Here is a 21,183-nt window from a genome sequence, read left to right on the forward strand (position 1 = left end):
TTGTAGCATGGTCTCAAAATGAAAACAATAAGTTCAGAAATGAAAGGGGACCTATAAAGGGTAAAATGGAAAACTAAAGGACTGGCCCACCTACCCTGGCACTGAGACGCACTCAGTTGCAGGCGGATGTGCACATGGGATCAGACAAATGCTCTCACATAAAGAAAATAGAGACTATGGGGCAGAAGTGGGCTGCCCCATGCTGTAAATGACACCCATGCCGACAAGTGGTCGAAGACAGCTGATCCAAAGCCTCTCTATGCACGTTAATGTATATATATTTATTTGTATGTATTAATGATTTTTTTATTACAAATTCTAGAAGACCACTAAGCTTGTCAGGCCTTTAGAAGAGGTTCTAGCAAGAGTTATTACAACGTAAATCTTCTACCCCCATGGCTTGTCAGATGGGGTAATCAACACTAAAATGCTTGCCTGTAAAGGTAACATTTTTGATACGTTTTCGCAATAAACCAATAAAGACAAAACTTTTAACACAGACCTACTGAAGTGTGCTTAAGCTGGCAACTATCATGCATACACTTATAACATTAAAAATATATATACAATTAAATCTGGCCTAATAATATACCCCCTCTTTCAAAAAAGCCTTCATAGGATTATTACAATGAGAATTTTATACACCCAAGGTTTGTCCGAGGTGGTGAGCAACATCAAAACCTTTTCCTAGTACTGTAATTGTGAATTTTCATGTAGCAAGATACCCGTCTACAACTTGTAGCACAGTGTGATCGTGATCCACTGTTAAAGGCCTATTGGCTTTAACAAATGCATTTCATACTAAATAAGCCAGACCTACTGCCTTTGTTATACATTTTCGTAGGAAACAGGTCAGAGTTAATGCATCGGACGTTACCTTTTCTGAGTAGACCAGTCCGGCTTGCAGCCTTTATCATTGGCTTGTCACCATAACCACCCAGGCCTATTGTATTGATAGTAAGCTTTCCCACAAGACAACTATCAGGCTTACAGTCATAAAAGTACAAATCTATACAGAATTACAGTTGGTAAAGCAAAATACTATCGCTCCTATGATGGCCTGTAAGGATTTTTACAGTGCAAATCTTCTATCTCTACTGTTTATCAGAAGGGATTAGCCAGCACCAAAACCTTTAGGTACTATGTTAATCTCTGAAATACCATGTAACGAAATTACTCTTCAAGTAATAAAAATTCACCCTTAAATGCCTTATGACTTTAGCATTTGCTTTTTACAATAAATACATCACACCTACTGCCTTTATCATTATTAACAATTCTGATAGAGACTTCTAGCCGCAGATGCCTCGCATTTTGAATATTATATTATTTTGAAGATAATGCCTCATCACACTGGAGCAGGACAATTTTTAGCAGTATATTTGCATGCAAGTAGGTGGCACCGTGCGGTTACACTCTTACGCCGTTCCACTGCATAAATTACATCTCAAGTCCCACGCCTGACGTCTGTTCCTTTCTTTCCATTCCACCATAAGAGGACCCGAGCTACCTCTTGTCTCTTTGAGAACCTTACCTCCTTCAAAAACTTTCTTTACAGTGTGCAAGGGACATGTCCCCAAAAAGATAGGTTTTAAAACCTGTAAAGACTGTTGGAAACAAATGTCTGTGACAGATATTCATCAGATTTGCCTGTGCTGCCTGGGGTTGAGGCTGGCGATGACTGTGCATTGATGAATCCAAAGACCGTATGAGACCGTGACGCGAAACTCTATATCGTCAAGCATCAGAAGACTAGGCAACGAGACAGGTCCATGTCAGAAGTTTGGTCCCATTCAAGATCCAGAGGTTGCAGGAGACGTTCCAAAGGTCAGTCTTCATCTCGATCAAAGTCTTCAGGTAAGTGAGGAAAAAACACAATAAAATATAAGCCCCTCCCTGCATTAGCAAGACCCTGAGTGAGAAGGCATGGGGACAGCAACATGTGTCTTAATCTTGCTCCCGAAGTCATTTGACTTTGGAGCAGATCCCACAACTTGTTCCTGCACAACCCGAGTTTCCCGGGCCATCCACCACTCCTGAACAGATTGAAGAGTTATGCAAGGCCATGCTCTGACTCTTTGGATGCCTGTGGACCTCCCCTGGCGCTCCTGCCTGTCCCCACGGAGCAGAAAGGTTCTCCACTGGAATTACTGCCCTCAGTGCCAGCTGGACCCTATGAACACCCTACAGGCCGCCCCCAGCTCCAGTCAAGACTCTGCCTCCGGCGCCATGGTCTACGGCGGTGCCCAGGTACTTTTACACCAATACGGACTCCATTGATGGTGGAAGATCAGGCCCCAATTGTACTCTCTGATGCGAGTCAGTTCTGTTTCAAACATGGGTGTGCTCTGCTGCTGTAAAGTCCCCACTTCCTCCGCTAGATCTGCCTCTGCCAAGATGAATGCACACCCTGCATTGCCTGTTCTGCACGGATTCGGACAATGATTACATTTTAGGTGATGAGATAAGCCAGCATTATTTCAAGAATAATTGGTATGATGACTTGCTTGAGTCTAATGGCCTTAATATCTCCCTGTGAGGTGGGCCTCCTCACACCCCCTGGTCCTGCCACTGAGGAGAGTGTTTCATACGCCATGGCAATGTGTAGGGTGGCTAAAGTCCTTGACCGCAAGTTCCTCACCTTGTAGGTCAAAACCAGTTTTCTTACAGAAGTCCTTTAGCCGGGGAAACATCCAATGAACCCCTCTTATCTTCTAACAAGACCCTTATGAATATTTTATTGGAGACACAAGCCAATCCCCTGATTTCATGACATCGCCTCCCGGCTCCAGGCAATCCTTCATTTTTATCTCAGCCCCCCTCTCCTGAAATCATGGTGGTGCAGGCCTCTGCAGGTAAGACTAATTCGAACATGTTCCCTACTACCCTCCCCAGTAGGGAGTCAAAATTGGTGGAGACATTCTGGATAAGGGTCAACTCATCCACCAGTTTGGTGCTTGGCTCAGTGAATGCCAGGTGCCTGCTGGTGTGCTATTCCCACACCCTTTTGAAGTCATGGCTCAAGTTGTTCCATGGGTCCCTGAAGATCTTTGATCTATCCTCACCCAAGCCAAACATAGCGGGCGTGATGCGGTTCATAATTCAGACACCACCAATTCCATCGAACCATTTTTGATTCCATCAGCATTGTTGCCGGTCCCTGCCACGCTTGCCTGTGGTCCACTATTTTTTCAGGCGATGTCCAGTCGTCCCTCATGGACATGCCATTTATCAGTACTTGCCTTATTCCCAATAAGACATACTCTGTTCGTGAGTGGTGCAAGGAGAGCAGGGCCTTGGGGTTGTCTGCCCCACCTTGCCAACCGCATCAGCCCTGACCCCTCCTTTCCAGCTTCGGCAGAGTTGCCCTATACTGCCAACCAATCTGACCTCCACAAGGTGCCCAGTAGTTTGACAGTCGAGGCCATGATGGTCACCGCCCCTGAGGTCAAGGTCAAGTGGCTGTCCAGTCCGCTACCTCCCACCCCTTCGAACCTCATTGCCAAACACCTTTAGCATGCCCTTAGCGGTGCACAGCAACCCAGTGAGCGACAGAGTCCTACGACTCTTGCCGGGTTGGCAGGCCATAACATCGGACAGATGGGTCCTGCAAATTGTTTGGTAGGGCTATACCCTACCTTTCCTTTCGATGCCTCTGCACCTTCCTCCACCCCCCCAGTGACTGATAGAGGAACATCTCTCAGTTTTGAGACAGGAAGTGCAAGCACTTTTGGCCAAAGGAGCTATTGAGAGGGTGCTCTCTCTAGAAGTAGGATGTGGTTGTTATTCCCACTACTTATTGGACCTCAAGAATAACTATGTCCTTCGTCCAATTTTGGACCAGCGCCCTCTCAGCGCCTTCCTTCAAAAGAAGAAATTCTAAATGTTCAGGCTGGCTCAGGTCTTGTCTGCCCTTGACCCTGGAGACTAGATGGTGGCATTGGGCCTGCCGAACCTTTAATTCCATATACTCATCCTGCAGACCCATCGGCGCTACCTGCGGTTCTTAGTCGTACAAGAGCACTTTCAGTTTGCTGAGCTGCCCTTTGGTCTCATCAGTGCCCCTTAGATGTTCCGGAAAGTGATGGCAGTGATTGTAGCACATTTTTGGTGGTAAGGGGTCCCAATTTTCCCCTGCCTCATCAACTGGATTTTGAATACGGGCTCGCCCCAGGCAGTATTCAACCACCTCCAGGCAACGACGTACTTCCTGTCACCTTTTGGGTTCACTATCAAAGTGTCAGTCACACCTCACTCCTTTATCTGAGCCATTCTGGATGTGGTTCAGTTTCGTGCCTTGACTGCAGGAAAGAGAGTCCAGCAAATTCCGGCTATGACCTGATCTTTCACCCCTTGTCCTGGATATCAATAAGATTAACTGATGCTGCTGGGACTGATGGCCTTCTGCATCCTGCTGGTCAAGTACGCTGGCATATGCGGGCTCCGCAGTGGGATTTGAAGTCAATGTGACCGTTCTGACCATGTTCACATTTGGAGGCCACTGCAAAAGATGATCTGCAGTGGTAGTTACCTACCATTTCCCTCGCAGAGCTGACAGTGGTAACTGATGCATCACTTCGGGGTTGGCATGACCATCTAGCAGAGCTGGTTCTGGCATGGGCCCAACTCCATATAAACCTAGAGCTAAGGGCCATCCACATTCCTTCCATCCATCAAGTGGAGACTGGTACAGACCACTGTAATGTGGTACTGCAACAAGTGGGGCAGTGGGGTCACAGAACCTGTGCCAGGTGGCCCTACGCTTCTGGAAATGGCTGGGCCACCTATGATGTTTCCTGGTGATGAACCACTTGGCAGGATCATTGAATGCCAGGATAGATGCATGCCTAGTGGATCACGAGTATCAGTTACACACCGAGGTGGTGCAACGTCCCTTATGTGAATGGGGAGAATCTTGGCTCAATCTATTCCTCACCACCGAGAATGTGCAATGTTAGCAATTCTGTTCTCCGGAGTTTCCAAGGTGTCTCTTGCTTGGAGATGCGTTCCACTTCAAGTGGAACTCAGACTCCTGTATGCCTTTCCACAGATATCACTCCTTGCCGAGGTCTCAAGATCAGGACAGACCATGTCCAAGTCATCTTAGTGGCTCTGGATTGGGCACTGAGAAAATGGTATTGAGCCAGAATGGGGGGACGATCTTTTGCCTTTTTTAGCTCCCTCCCTCTGGAACTCCCTTCCTATTCACCTACGTCATGAAAAGCAGTACCTTAAATTTCGCAAGGACCTAAAGACATGGCTCTTTAATCAAAACTCCAGTGGCCCTGCCTCTTGTCCTGCATTGTCCCCAAGCGCCGGGAAACCTCCGGGTAGCTGTGCGCCATACAAATCTAATTTAATAATAATAATATCCTAAACTTTTGGGCTTGTGGATCTGTCCTCCGATCAGGCTGCCCTATCAGGAAGCCCTGAGGATCTTCTATCGCAGCAGCAGGGCAGGGTTCTGCACCTGGGCCTTTGCAATCTCCACCTTTATGCTTGTAGATTGAGCAGCGAAACTTTTGACCCTCCTCTGGAGATGGTTGATGTCATCTTGGCAGCCAGGCGTCCCTCAACAAAAACTCTATATGCCTGTCGCTGGCATCAATTTGTGTCTTGGTGCGGTGCTCTTCAGATAGACCCCCCTCCAGGCAAAGTTATCTGATGTTTTGTTCCTAACCCAGCAAGGCTTTGCTCTCGGCATAAAGGGATCTTTCTGCTTTTTTGCAGTTGTCAAACAAGCCGTCGTTGTTTAAGTCTGCAATTTTTGAAAGGTTTACAACATTTGTTTCCTTCATCTCTCTTTGTCATACGACAGTAGGACCTTAATGTTATCTTTACATTTCTGATGTGCACTCCCCTCAACCCCCTTCACAGCTGCCACCTGTGGCTTCTCACCTGCAAGACCGTGTTCTTTATCGCCTTAACATTGGCACACGGAGTGAATGAACTTCAAGGTCTTTGTGTCTACACGCTGTAAACCACCTTCCCAGACAATCTGGTTTTGCAGACACAGGCATTTTTATTGCCCAAAGTTATGACACTGTTCCACATCACCTTGACAGCATTCTGTGCTCTGCCTCACCTCAATAAGGAGGAGTAGATACTCCCATCGCTTGGACCCAAAGAGAGGACTGAGCATTTACTTAGATCGCACCAAAGAACACCTGGTGAACTTTAAGCTCTTTGTGGGGTTCTCTGAAGCAAAAAAATGCAAGGCTGTGCAGAAGAGAACAATCTCCTGCTGGATCGTGCTCTTCATTAAGATCTGCTATCCATTGACTAAAAAGCAGCCTCCGGAAGAACTGCATGCTCATTCTACCAGGTCCAAAGCGGCTAGCACTGAGTTGGCATGCAGAGTCCCATTCCTGGACATTTTCCAGGCAGCTATGTGTGCATCACTCCATACGTTCATGAAGCGATATTGTCTGGACAGTCCGGTCTGCCAAGAGGGACATTTTATCTGCTGTGTCCTTCAGGACTTTGTGATTTTGGTCCAGTCACAGGTCCACCTCCAAATAGGTACTGTTATGATATGTATTCAAAAGGTGAGGAATCTGCAGCTAGAAGTCTCAATCAGAAGACTAGGTACTACTGATAGCGATGAGGTAGAGGTACTACTGAAAAGTTTACAGATCAAGTCTGACTAGGGAATGTGTAAAAAGTGAGGAATCTGCTGCTAGTCTCCACCAGAAAAAGCATTACCAAATGTAGGCAATTTGTTCCTCAGGCCTATAGCTTTGATCATTGGCTTGCCTCCATAATATGTGTATTTGTAAAGTGTACTTATGTCCTGAAGGGTATCTTGGCACTAAAAAAACTGATGTTTATTGTTAACCACCTCAGTGGTACAAATGTTATTGTCCTTGGAAGGATAAGAGTGGACCTTCTGGGACCCAGACCTTGTGGACATGAGGTCAAACACGGATCCCTGGAGTTCGATTCATTAGTCTGTTGAGCCACCAGTGCGCCAATTCAGTCCTGCTGTAATGAGCATAAACGTTCCCAAAATGTGCAATACAACAACAACTTTTTTTTTTTGTTTTTTGTTTTTTTATGAAAGCACACAATTTCTACCCAATCAAGTGCTGTACTCCAGGTAATCAACGTGGGTAGAGCCTACTTCATGTCTCACTTGCGCTTCTGAAACCTCTTTTTTGTTCATCACATAAAGTCTGACAACAGCTGCTTCATCAGCCCAGACTTAAAAACAGAAAAGAGGCAAAAGAACATTTACATTAGTGGCACTAGGAGACAGCCTCTTTTCCGACATCTACAGCATCTCCTCTATATCGCTCTTCAGGTACAAGCTAAAAACACACCTGTTTTAACCATTGCTCACCCAGCACCCTTGAGCAACAAACCTACATTGATTTTCAAACACCTTTCCAGTCCTATATGATACTACTACAGCCTCCCATGGCAACTATTGTATTCATAATGAATACATTAAATACATACTGCCTTATCAGGGGTTTTGTCTCGTCACTGCTAATCATGCTGTTACACCAAGAGTCCAAAAACCCTGGGTTAGAGATGAAAGTAGCTACTCTCTAAAAGAGGGATTTACTTTGGGTGGGCCCTTAACCTGTGAGTAGTGCCCAGGAGTTGTAGGTCATTTACGTGAGGTAGCATGATTGGTGGGCTCACTGCAAGAAAAACAACTGAGTCTGTTGTTAGGTCATTTACGTGAGGTAGCATGATTGGTGGGCTCACTGCAAGAAAAACAACTGAGTCTGTTGAAAAAATACAAAGTGCATGACAGTAATGTTCGTCAGAGAAACAGAAGACTTTCTGTCCCAAAGGGTTTAAAGGGAATAAAGAGCTGGGCACAGCAGTGTATGTCTCCAGTACTGTGGTACCCTTTTTTAGTCATGTAAAAATGCAGGCAGAACCTCTCTGACTTAGAGGACATTCCATCAGTTTAGAGGAGGCAAGTCAGTAATCTAAGAGTTCATGAGTAGGTATTGCGTGATGTGTAAATTAAGATATATGTCTACATATGTTGTATCCTAGGCCGTGCAGATCAAATCACAATGTTGACCATGCGTTTCTTACAAATTGTTAAATTGTATGTTCGAGGCATATGAGCTGCAGATTGTACACTTTGCATAGATCGCCATCTGGTGTTGGGCCCGGATGTTTGCAGTTTGTTTTTGTTCTTTGGACAGTCTTTGGAAGTCACGAGTTCGGTGACTCCTCCTTCGGTCCGTACTGCACATGGGCTTCGGCTCCATCCTCAGATTGTTTTTTTCCGCTATCAGGCTCGGATGTGATACTTCGTGCTCCGGCTTCGAACTTCTACGGTTCCAGCCTCGACGAAAAATCCTCGTTCATCGAGTTTCTTCATCTATCTTCATCTCTTGAAGAGGCACTTTTCTCGATTCCACACATCGGCACCGGCCTTCGGGCCCTCCTCGACTCCGGTCCCGGCCGATGGAAAGGACTCCGTTCAAAAAGTGCCCAAAATGTGGGTCTAAATTTCCCCACACCGACCTCCATCAGGTGTGTAACCTTTGCCTCTCTCCAGAACACGAGGCTAGAGACTGCCCCGCCTGTAAGTCTTTTCGATCAAAAAAGACCATCCGGGATCGAAGAGCTCGACGCACCATGGCGCACTCATCGACCGCGGCTCCACCGGACATCTTCGGAGACGACACCGAAGCTTCGGGGCAACACCACACCGAGCAGGAGGAAGACATCGTCAGCGCTTCCGAGGCCGACGACTCCGACCTGGAGGACATCACACCGGCGCAGAGGGTCGTGAGTACTCTACAACCCTCCCACCCCCGCGCCCAAATCCAAAGAGACTCAGGTTACACCTTCGCCTTCGGGCCTGGGGGAAACCAAACACGCAGTTTCTATCACCCCACCTTCGGGCCCGGTGTCGAAGCCTCACAAGTCTCACGGCAGCTCGGGCTCGAGCCAGCCGACTCCTGGTGCCGATAAACACCGTTCGGCACCGAAAAAAGTGCCGCCCAGCTCGACTCCGAAGCCACCGGTGCCGAAGCCTGGACTTTCGGTGCCGACGAAACACAAGCACAAATCCCTCGGCACCGACGTTCCGGCGCCGAAACCTACCTCGACGCCGAAAAAACCGGAGGTTCCAAAAAAACATGGCGCAGAGAAACCACCCAAATCCTCGGCTCCGAAAACATCGGCGCCAGTGGACGATTCGGCGCCACCGGACCTTTTTACACCCGATCCTTATCAAAAAACCTTATCCAAGGATCCAAAGACTGGTCTATTGACTTTGACTGTCAAGAAAAGACGTCTTGACACACCAGCTCCTCCTCCACCACCCAAGCGGAAGGACTCTGCCACATCTCCTCGGAGTGCCCTCCCCACCACCTCCTACACCTCCTCCTCCTCCTCCTCCTCCACCTCTTCCACCTCCTCTCCCTCCCAGGTCTCCGCCACCCTTGCCTCATCATTCCCCGACCCCGTCCCCAGATCCGGATTACGGGGATCCAGATTATGACCCGGCGGACGCCCCAATGGACCCCACACCACCGGGGACCCCAGACCCATGGGAAGATTACCAAAACCCTGATATACCAGATGTGCCTCAAGATGACCTCTACCCATCCAGGCCATCTCCCCCAGAGGACTCACTAGGTTTTCACCACTTAGGGCAGAGAGCAGCACACTACCACGGGGTGGAACTACATAGCGAACCAGTGGAAGACGACTTCTTACTGGATACATTTGATATTCAGGATAAGTCCACAGCCATCTTGCCCATGCTTAAGGGTGTCACCAAACATGCTGCAGAGGTGTTCAAAGACCCTGTCAGGGCCAGGGTCTTAAACCCCAGAATAGAAAAAAAGTACAAAGCAGCACCCACAGACCCTACATACATTAAGGGCCCTGCTCCCTTAGATTCCCTAGTTGTGTCCACGGCTAGAAAGCGGTCTAACTCCCAGTCCTCAGGTGAGGCCCCACCGCCAGATAAGGAATCAAAACTCCTAGATGCGTCTGGTAAACGCACTGCCTCGCAAGCCGCGAACATCTGGTGCATTGCGAATACACAAGCGCTGCTTGCGCGTTATGACAGAGCACACTACGATGAGCTTGAGGCTCTTATGCAGCACCTCCCGGAAAAACACAAACGTAAAGCTCATGACCTAATACAGGAGGGAAAGCTCATTACTAACACCTCCATTAAATGTGCCCTCGATGCAGCGGACACTGCTTCTAGAGCCATAAATACTAGTGTCCTGCTTCGTCGTCATGCCTGGCTCAGGATCTCAGGGTTCAAGCCAGAAGTCCAGGCATCCATACTAAATCACCCCTTTGACCAACAAAATCTCTTTGGGCCAAAGCTAGACGAAGCATTAGAAAAAATGAAAACGGACACGGACACAGCAAAGTCTATGGGGGCATTACAATCACACACCCCTAAACGCTCCTTTCGGCGTTCGTCCTTTCGTAGCACAGGCAGAGGCTACTCCACTGATAGCGCCCCTACCTCCTACAAGTCCCCTCCTCAAAATACCTTTGCAAAGGGCTACCAAAGGTGTGGATACAGGGGCAACAACAATAAGGGCAGGGGCAAAACTAACACCACCCGTTCTGCCACCCCGCCCTCACAATGACTTCCCTCCGCACCCCCCAGACCATCCCACTCCGGTCGGGGGGCAGACTGCAACACTTTATCCACGCCTGGGAGTCCATAACATCGGACAAATGGGTGACCCAAATTATTCGGACAGGGTACTGTCTCGAGCTAACATCTACCCCACCCAATATCCCACCAAGGCACCGTCCAATGTCTCAGGAACATTCCACACTGCTCAAACAGGAGGTGCTCTCCCTCCTCCAAAAACACGCTATAGAGCAGGTCCCCGTCAATCAGCAAAATCTAGGGGTCTACTCTCTGTATTTTCTAATACCGAAAAAAGACGGGACCCTGAGGCCCATTCTGGACCTCCGGCCTCTAAATGCATACATACATTCAGACCATTTCCACATGGTCACCCTACAACAAGTCCTCCCGCTCCTCTGTCAGGGAGACTTTCTCACTACCTTGGATCTGAAAGATGCATACTTTCACATTCCAATACACCCTTCTCACAGGAAGTACCTCAGGTTTGTGGTGGATGGTCAGCATTACCAATTCACGGTTCTCCCCTTCGGGGTCACCACCGCACCACGGGTGTTTACCAAATGCCTAGCGGTAGTAGCAGACGTCAGCATATTCACGTCTTCCCTTACTTAGACGACTGGCTGATAAAAGCCGCGTCCTACGACCAATGTGTGCAACATACAAACAGCACCATCCAACTGCTCCACCAGCTAGGCTTCACGGTGAACTACCAAAAGTCCCACCTCGTACCATCTCACACAAAGCAATATCTCGGGGCCACTATAGACACCTCCAAAGGTATAGCCTATCCCAACGCAGCCAGGATCGCAAGCATACAAGCCTTGCGCCAAACGTTCATTGCTCAGCACTCTCTCCCAGCGAGAGTGTTTATGAAGCTAATAGGGATGATGGCATCTTGCATTTTCATAGTGCCCCATGCAAGACTCCACATGCGTCCACTCCAAGAGTGCCTAGCACAACAGCGGAACCAGGCCCAAGGACAGCTGACGAATCTGGTGTTGGTGGACGGCCGCACCCATCACTCTCTGCAGTGGTGGAACACCACAAACCTTTCCAAAGGGCGGCCGTTCCTGGACCCGGTTCCTCAGGTGATTCTAACAGCGGACGCATCGCTCTCCGGCTGGGGAGCGCACCTCCTACACCTCACAATGCAAGGTCTATGGACGCCACAGCAAAAGTCGCTTCACATCAACCACCTGGAGCTCTTGCCGATCTTTCTAGCCCTAAAATCCTTTCAAAAACAGATTTCAGCCAAAGCAGTCCTCATTCGCACAGACAATATGACTGCAATGTATTATATTCAAAAACAGGGGGGGACACACTCTCCCCAGCTCTCCCGCTTAGCCCAGAGCATATGGAGATGGGCAATTCCACAAAACATCTTTCTGCTGGCACAGCATGTCCCAGGCATACAAAACACCATGGCAGATCTGCTCAGCAGACAAACGCAAAAACTACACGAATGGGAACTGCATCCACAAGTTCTTCGCCCATTCTACCACAAGTGGGGGCATCCTCAGATAGACCTCTTCGCCACCCACGAAAACAAAAAATGCCCAAGCTTCGCCGCCAGATACCCACACCCATTGTCCAAAGGCAATGCGATATGGATGAACTGGTCGGGCAGATTTGCATACGCCTTTCCACCTCTCCCACTAATTCCATTAGTGGTCAGGAAACTGCAACAGCACTCCCTCACGCTCATTCTGGTAGCCCCAACATGGGCCAGGCAGCCGTGGTACACCACACTATTACAACTATCAGTGGTACCACACCAAAAACTGCACCTGTCCCCATGCCTCCTAACTCAGAACCATGGAGAAATCAGACACCCGGATCCAGCGCAGCTCAACCTTGCGATCTGGCTCCTGAAATCTTAGAATTTGGGTACCTTAACCTTCCCCCTGATTGTATGAATATTATCAAGGAAGCCAGATGTCCTACCACTCGAGCATGCTATGCCGCAAAGTGGAAGAGATTTGTTGTTTACTGCCGTAACAATACAATCAACCCTTTAGATGCATCCATACAACACATTATATGCTATCTGCTCCATCTTCAAAGGTGTAACCTGGCATACTCTTCCATACGCTTACACCTAGCAGCGATTGCTGCTTACCTGCAAAACAGACAGCATTTATCACTGTTCAGGGTGCCTGCTACTAAAGCCTTTATGGAAGGCCTTAAACGCATAATTCCACCCAGAGCACTGCCTTCTCCTGTATGGAATCTAAATGTAGTTCTTACAAGGCTAATGGGTCCGCCCTTCGAACCACTGCATAAATGCGAGCTACAGTTCCTCACCTGGAAAACAGTTTTTCTAGTGGCCATCACTTCCCTTAGAAGGGTTAGTGAAATACAAGCGTTCACTATACAGGAACCCTTCTTACAAATACATCACAGCAAAGTGATACTTCGTACAAATCCAAAGTTTCTGCCCAAGGTCATTTCCCCCTTCCATCTCAATCAATCGGTGGAATTACCAGTTTTTTTCTCGCAACCTCAATCTGTTGCGGAAAGGGCTCTACATACACTTGATGTTAAGAGGGCTTTACTGTACTACATACAGAGAACACAATCTTTCAGGAAAACTAAACAATTGTTTGTTTCCTTCTCTCCACCGCATAAAGGCAACCCCATCTCTAAATCAGGGATAGCTAGGTGGATTGTAAAGTGCATACAAATTTGCTATCAAAAGGCAAAAAGAACACTATCTGTTCCACCTAAAGCCCACTCTACTAGAAAGTTAGGGGCTTCCATGGCTTGTATAGGGAACATACCCTTAGATGACATCTGCAAAGCAGCCACGTGGTCAACACCGCACACCTTCACAAAACATTACTGTGTAGACGTGCACTCCAAGCAACAAGCTAGTGTGGGCCAGGCTGTACTAAAGACACTATTTCAAACCGCTGCAACGGATACCGGTGGTCGCCGCTAAGGTTGGGTACTGCTATATAATCTATGCAAAGTGTACAATCTGCAGCTCATATGCCTCGAACGGAATATGCTACTTACCAGTATGCATCTGTTCTTGGCATGTAGAGCTGCAGAGTTGAACACGCCCACCCGCCTCCCCGGCTACCTGTATCCGTTCCAGTCTATCTTATTTAGATACAACACACATGGGTTTCTCACTGTTATTACTACGCTCCATCATTTCCCTGCTGGCGAAAAACAATCTGAGGATGGAGCCGAAGCCCATGCGCAGTACGGACCGAAGGAGGAGTCACCGAACTCGTGACTTCCAAAGAACAAAAACAAACTGCAAACATCCGGGTCCAACACCAGATGGCGATCTATGCAAAGTGTACAACTCTGCAGCTCTACATGCCAAGAACAGATGCATACTGGTAAGTAGCATATTCCTTAACAACCTTTTGAGTTGTTTTTAATTTTAAAAACAGATGCTTTACTACTTGACTGTGTCTCTACTCTTATGTCAACAATACATTTGAATAGTGTCCTCACAAGTATGACCATTTGTTTTGCAGAGCTTACTTTTGTGAGTGGTTCTCTTGTTGGTGAGTTAATAGTCTGGGATTCTCTAGACTGGACCAAACAGTCATCCGAGAGCAGTTTCTGGGATCCTTCCTCACCTCAAGAAGCACATCAAGATATCAGACGATGGAATCCACAAAATGATATTTCCATTCAGCATTTAGCAACTGATGGGCAGGTAGGAGAGAGCAGGATGCCGTTTGTACATGGAGTGAAATTTGGAAGCTGAGAAACTTGAGAAGTTGAATGTTATAATACCTAATGGAATAGCCTACAGAAAATAGTAATATTGGTTTGCTTTTTAGATGCAGTTTATGGTTTTACAAAAAAAATGGCAAATGTCCCATATCGTCCAGAGCATTTGAACTCCCAAGTCAGCAGTTCTAAAGAAAATGACTCCCAGAGGCAACTAAATATAAAGATGCTTCATAATATCAGTCTATTTTTATTTTAAATATTTTGATTTTTAAAAATCCGCAAACATAAACTCTTCTTATGAGCAAAGGTTTTTAAAACACTCTTTTCCATCTGAAACACATATAGCCTTTTAGTTTTAACATTCCTATATTATTTATACCTCTATAGACTACAGTTCACTTTTTTGTTTACACCCTTATGTCTGCACGTAGTTCACATCTCATTTCCAGATCAAATTATTCAGCTCATTCTTCTGCTTTAATTCCACACAAGATCCTTTGAAATGGTCTCATCTATCCTTTTTATTAGGAGGTCTTTACTGAGTCAATCTGGGAAGAACAAAGATGTACCATTTTAGTGCAGTCTTAATCCTGTAGGGTACAATATTAATGAATTCATTTTTATCTGTGCCATACCTTTACTAATCTTTATAAGTTTGCATCCATTCTGATGACGTATGCATAGATGGGTAGTGACTACATGCTTTCTCCTGGATGGCACAGACTTCACAATTCTCCTCACCTGAGTTGCTTAGAATATTTCATGAGGGTCCATTGATGGTAGCCAGTAACCTTAGGCATCTCAACCTAAACATTGGGGTCCTCTATCTCCAGTTACTGACCAACAACTTCTGCAAAATCACAGCATTAAATCATTTTGTCAACTTCAGGAGTTATTCAAACACTCTGTTGTGTTCCCTTTGCTGGCTCTATTCTGCAGAGTCATAAGCTTACATTTCATTAGGTAAAGAGTTGTGGCTTCTGCGCTGAGCATTGTGATTTCTTTTGAGTACTCTTTTCAACTAGGAGCTATAGAGGGAAAATGCCAAGCCGCCCTCCACTCAACATCTGTCAACACAATTAATGGCTTGGCATCAAGAGGAATCACGTTTCAATTCACGGACCGCCACTGTTGTTGGGAATAACTATTTCCCATACACCGGCAATACGTCCAAATTTAAGCCAGGTCCTGACACTCTTGAATCTCAATTAAAACAACCTGCAATACAGCCCTTCATAGCCTCACAAAAAGTAGCTCACAACAAGAAGTCAGAAAAGTTGAGACGTGAAAAGTGAAAGATGAGGAGGCACCTCACGTACGCAACACCAGGAAGGCTGCCAGCTGGTTCTCGCTGGTATGCCCACGTTTTGTCATCATTGGTTGCCAACTCATAGAAAGTAGTGTCCAGTAAAAGAAAGGTGGACAGACAAAGAAAAAGAAATGGTTTTTAAGTGGAAACTTTGCTGTCCCCATAGGCAAAGAAAGAGAATGAGAAACCCAGTGTATTGCCAAGAACAAGTGTTCCAAGCAATATTAAAATTGAGTTGAAAACTCACTATAAATCAACCTCTTTATTCACAACCAGTGAGTTCACTCAAAAATAAAAGCACTATATGTCGCTAACCTTTATAAGGAAGGCCAACATGTTTCATTGCCATTAATCTCTGTTGTGGCAATTTCGTCAGGGCATAGGGTTTTAAACACTCGCCTCACTGGACATCCACTTTTGTGTTACAGAAGGGCTGTATAAAAAGCAGGAAAGAAGAAAAAATAGAATTGCAGTTTTCCATTTATTCTTCAATAAAATATGGACCAACCATTCATCAATTACACCGAGTCTTCGTTCCCATAGGTGTATTTACCATGTAACGGCCGAGGACATTCATACCAGCCTTCACAATGTCAATCGGGGTTCTACTAAGTATTCCTTTTCCCGATTCTTGGAAATGCGCTGAAACTAGCGCGTGTTCCACCTGTGGAAAAGAGATTTGCGACTTATCATCAAGTACCAGTATAGATTAAAAATGTTGATTTCCGCAAGTATTTGCCCACTGCATCACCTGCACTCTCATTTTGTATGTCTCTAAAAACGGGTTCAAATCAGCCACCGTTAGTGTTCAGACCACAAGTCCGTTTGCCTCAGCACATCACTGCTAAACAGGGTCAAGCCTTGGACTCGTTATAGCAACAGAGAAATACACTGTCATCACATTCACCAAACCCCCGGTACACCGTGCCGCATCCGCAGCGTTTCACCACCTTCGTCCCGGGGTCCTAGGAACACATCCCTGCTAAGCATGGTCAAGCCTGGGACTCGTTATAGCAACACCGAAATACACTGTTTTCACATTCACCAAACCCCCGGTACACCGTGCCGCATCCGCAGCGTTTCACCACCTATGTCCCGGGGTCCTACGAACTCTCACCGTAACCTTTATGGGGGCGATCCTTATCTCGTCACCGCCTCGAGTCAGGATCATTTCCCAGCCTCTGATGTAGTCTCTCTATGCCGCGCCCCTCCGTCCGCCTCACGTGTAATAGCGGCGACAGCTCAAAACTGCAACGACCATGGCGGCCATCTTAGAGCAGTCACTCACGCTCACAAGCAGGTCTACCACAACTTTTCAATTGATTGATTCACCCACATGGCGGCACAATTTAAACATAATCTACAGGTTTCTTATATACATTCTTTAAACCATGCAGATAGCCATTTATAGACCTCAGTAAATTTGTTTCACAATTAAAGGGGCATAGACTCCTGCACCTCCTGACTTCAACATGAAGCTCCTGTTGCTCATACTATGTTTCGATGTGTACAGTTGTTTAATATTCAACCACAAAGCCGCAATTACCCACATCCAAGGAAATCCCTAAAATGAGCTCATATATTCCTCAGACCATGTGGATTGCTATGTGTGGCTAAATCAGACTGTGTGGAGTGGTGTTATTGACTGCTCACTTTATTCCACTAGATATGATCGTTCAGGCCTATGAGATCCGCCTTCTCAGTATAAATCCAACGGGCTTCTCTGGTTGCCAGCACTTTATCTATGGTATCATTCCTGGCCAACACCCTCTCCAGGACAACCCATCTCAAGGCTCGTAAGTCATGTTTGGACTCACCAAAGTGTTGTACCAGGTGCGTGGTGAGCTTGCCGGCTTTGATGGTACTCAAATGCTCCTGAATCCGTATCTTTATTTTTCTAGTGGTGAGGCCTATGTATTGTAGCCCACACTCACAAGTAAGTCTGTAGATCACATTTGGCGTGTTGCAATTTGAAAATGTATTCAGATGCCATTTTTTGCCACTGTTGGGATTGACATAATTTGTCTTTTCTGTCAACTTACAGACTGAACATCCACCACACGGGTAGTGTCCAGCCGGCAATGAGGAAGCTCTTTGATTAGTTTGTGGTCGCGTGTGCACTAGCTTATCCTTTAGATTCGTAGCACGCCTAAATGCAAATCTGGGTTGTGGCATTCTAAAATCTGCAGTGGACAGCAATGGCCAATGTTTTCTCATTGATTGCCTGATCTTAGAGGCCAACGGGTCAAAAGTCATAACCACCGTGAGGCAGTCACTAGTCTCCCTTTTATTCCTTTCTAGGAGCGCCTCCTGTGGTGTGTTGCGCGCTCTTTTACACACTCTTCTGATAACTTTTTTGGGGTATGCTCTTTGTATCAGTTTATTCGAAAGCTCATTAGCTTGTTGAGCAAAGGTCTCAACAGTGGAGCAATTACGTCGATATCTGAAAAACTGGCCTACCGGCAGGTTATCACGTAGGGCTCTCGGATGATATGAATTGTAATGGAGGAGTGAATTCCTATCTGACCCCTTTTGATGAACCGTTGTAGTCAAGGTCCTCCCCTGTACCTTAATGTCAAGGTCTAAATATACCGCACATTCATTGCTGAATGTCCAAGTAAATTTTAGACAGGGATCAAGACTATTGAGCCAATTCAAGAATTCCAGAAGTGTGTTCTGATTCCCTTCCCAAATGCAAAGCACATCATCAATATACCTCTTCCAGAGGCAAATGTGTCTCTGGAAGGGGTTCGATGTGTGATACAAGAAATGCTCCTCAAACTGGCCTACATAAATGCAGGCTAGACTGGGCGCAAAAGTTGCGCCCATCGATGTTCCGGATACCTGTAGATACAGGTCATCCTTGTAACAAAAATAGTTACGTGTCAAGGCGAGCTCAATGCATTGGACCACGAATGATTGGGGCTTGTCATAAAACCAATCTTGATCCCCCAGGGCCTTCGCTGCTGCCACCAGCGTGGCCTCCTGGGGGATACTGGTATAAAGTGACTCAAGGTCGACAGTGAGCAGGAACTGCTGCGATGAGTCGAATTCAAGCTCACTAAGAATATTCAGAATGTCTGTTGTATCCTGGACATATGATTGTTGTCTCAAGACGGATTCCCTTAAGAAGAAGTCCGCAAATTGGGAAAGTGGCTCGAGAATGGAGGAAATTCCTGAGAGTATTGGGCGCCCAGGGGGGGCCGTTGAGCCTTATGTACCTTCGGGAGTATATAAAAGGCTGGAGTTCTCGGCTTGGTGTTAACCAAGAACTCCGCCTCCTTACTCGTAATCCAGTTCTTGCTCCTAGCTTCCGCTACCATTTTTGTAATCACCTCTTGTAATTCATGGGCAGGATCTCTAGGGAGGGGATGATAATTCTTCCGTTCACTTAGCAGTCTTAATACCTCATGATTGTAGTCTGAGGTATTCATCACCACTATGGCTCCACCCTTATCTGCGCTCTTTATAGTGATGGCGGCATTGTTCTGAAGGGTCTTAAGAGCCTCCCAATCTCCACGGCTCATGTTGTTAAAGGGGCGCCCCCGCTGATCCGATTGTTCCAATTTGGAGATCTCTTCCAGCATCTTTTGTTCAAACACCGTAACTTCTGGACCCATAGCGGAGCCCAGAGGGCAGAACTGGGAAGGACGGCGTAAATTAGTAAAGAAAAGGGACTGAGGTTCTGGTTCTTTATTCGCAAAAAAAAATTTAAGTTTGATTTTTCTCATGGTCTCGAAAAATTCAGTCCTACATTTAAAAGCATCATGTCTTGGGGTAGGAACATATCCTAACCCTTTATTCAGGACGCACAATTCGCCAGTAGTTAATACATAGTCAGATAAATTCATCACTATGTTACTCATGTTGGGGTCCTGCCCTGACTGCGAGTTATCCGGGGGGAGAACATGGGCCATTGTTGTCCTTGATTGTGAATTTGTCTTGCCCTGCCTCTGCCCCTTTGTCCGCCCCCTCTGTTGCCCCTGTTGGTGTGTCCAAGGCTTGACCCTGTTTAGCAGTGATGTGCTGAGGCAAACGGACTTGTGGTCTGAACACTAACTGTGGCTGATTTGAACCGGTTTTTAGAGACATACAAAATGAGAGTGCAGGTGATGCAGTGGGCAAATACTTGCGGAAATCAACATTTTTAATTTATACTGGTACTTGATGATAAGTCGCAAATCTCTTTTCCACAGGTGGAACACGCACTAGTTTCAGCGCATTTCCAAGAATCGGGAAAAGGAATACTTAGTAGAACCCCGATTGACATTGTGAAGGCTGGTATGAATGTCCTCGGCCTTTACATGGTAAATACACCTATGGGAACGAAGACTCGGTGTAATTGATGAATGGTTGGTCCATATTTTATTGAAGAATAAATGGAAAACTGCAATTCTATTTTTTCTTCTTTCCTGCTTTTTATACAGCCCTTCTGTAACACAAAAGTGGATGTCCAGTGAGGCGAGTGTTTAAAACCCTATGCCCTGACGAAATTGCCACAACAGAGATTAATGGCAATGAAACATGTTGGCCTTCCTTATAAAGGTTAGCGACATATAGTGCTTTTATTTTTGAGTGAACTCACTGGTTGTAAATAAAGAGGTTGATTTATAGTGAGTTTTTAACTCAATTTTAATATTGCTTGGAACACTTGTTTTTGGCAATACACTGGGTTTCTCATTCTCTTTCTTTGCCTATGGGGACAGCAAAGTTTCCACTTAAAAACCATTTCTTTTTCTTTGTCTGTCCACCTTTCTTTTACTGGACACTACTTTCTATGAGTTGGCAACCAATGATGACAAAACGTGGGCATACCAGCGAGAACCAGCTGGCAGCCTTCCTGGTGTTGCGTACGTGAGGTGCCTCCTCATCTTTCACTTTTCACGTCTCAACTTTTCTGACTTCTTGTTGTGAGCTACTTTTTGTGAGGCTATGAAGGGCTGTATTGCAGGTTGTTTTAATTGAGATTCAAGAGTGTCAGGACCTGGCTTAAATTTGGACGTATTGCCGGTGTATGGGAAATAGTTATTCCCAACAACAGTGGCGGTCCGTGAATTGAAACGTGATTCCTCTTGATGCCAAGCCATTAATTGTGTTGACATTTCTTTTGAGTAGACAAAGCTCCCTAGGTATATCATTCTCCTAGATGGTGCATCTGTTTTGGCTTACACAGAAACCAGTTTGGATTCATGTGCATAGGCTTTAATTTTATTTAAGGCGCCTTTCATGGAAAATATTGGATCCACCCCACTAGTGACCCGACCCTTCTTGTTTTGCACTAAGTCTAAAGCCTTTGAATTTTTCTTCATCTTCTCCCTTTTATACAGTGGCATTGTAAGAATTCTCCTTGATTGTCATAGATCAGTGCTGTCAGGGAAAAGTTAGGAAGTTCTGCAGGGTACAGTAATGAGCAGTCGCACAGGGAGCTGTCCATTTGTTGTGCGACTGCAGCTTCTTTTATATCATTCTTACCATGTTTATAGTGGGAGCCACTGTCTGATCAGCCCAAATCTCACTAGCTCAACTAAATGACATTGAAAACAATAATGATCTTAAGCGTCCTACC

The 21,183-nt window shown here is 46.2% G+C and overlaps 1 protein-coding gene across 2 annotated transcripts in view; it reads left to right on the top strand.

Annotated features, from left to right (window-relative positions):
• The window catches only part of WDR41 (WD repeat domain 41), a 550,534-nt gene that overhangs the window by 307,775 nt on the left and 221,576 nt on the right, over window positions 1–21,183 (top strand). For both annotated transcript variants that reach the window (XM_085632270.1, XM_085632269.1), the window contains exon 9: window positions 14,104–14,288. In XM_085632270.1, coding sequence (XP_085488396.1) covers window positions 14,104–14,288 — 185 coding nt within the window. The remainder of the gene's footprint in view (window positions 1–14,103; window positions 14,289–21,183) is intronic.

The sequence above is a fragment of the Triturus cristatus genome, chromosome 2_1 (assembly GCF_964204655.1).
Source record: "Triturus cristatus chromosome 2_1, aTriCri1.1, whole genome shotgun sequence".
NCBI lineage: Eukaryota > Metazoa > Chordata > Amphibia > Caudata > Salamandridae > Triturus > Triturus cristatus.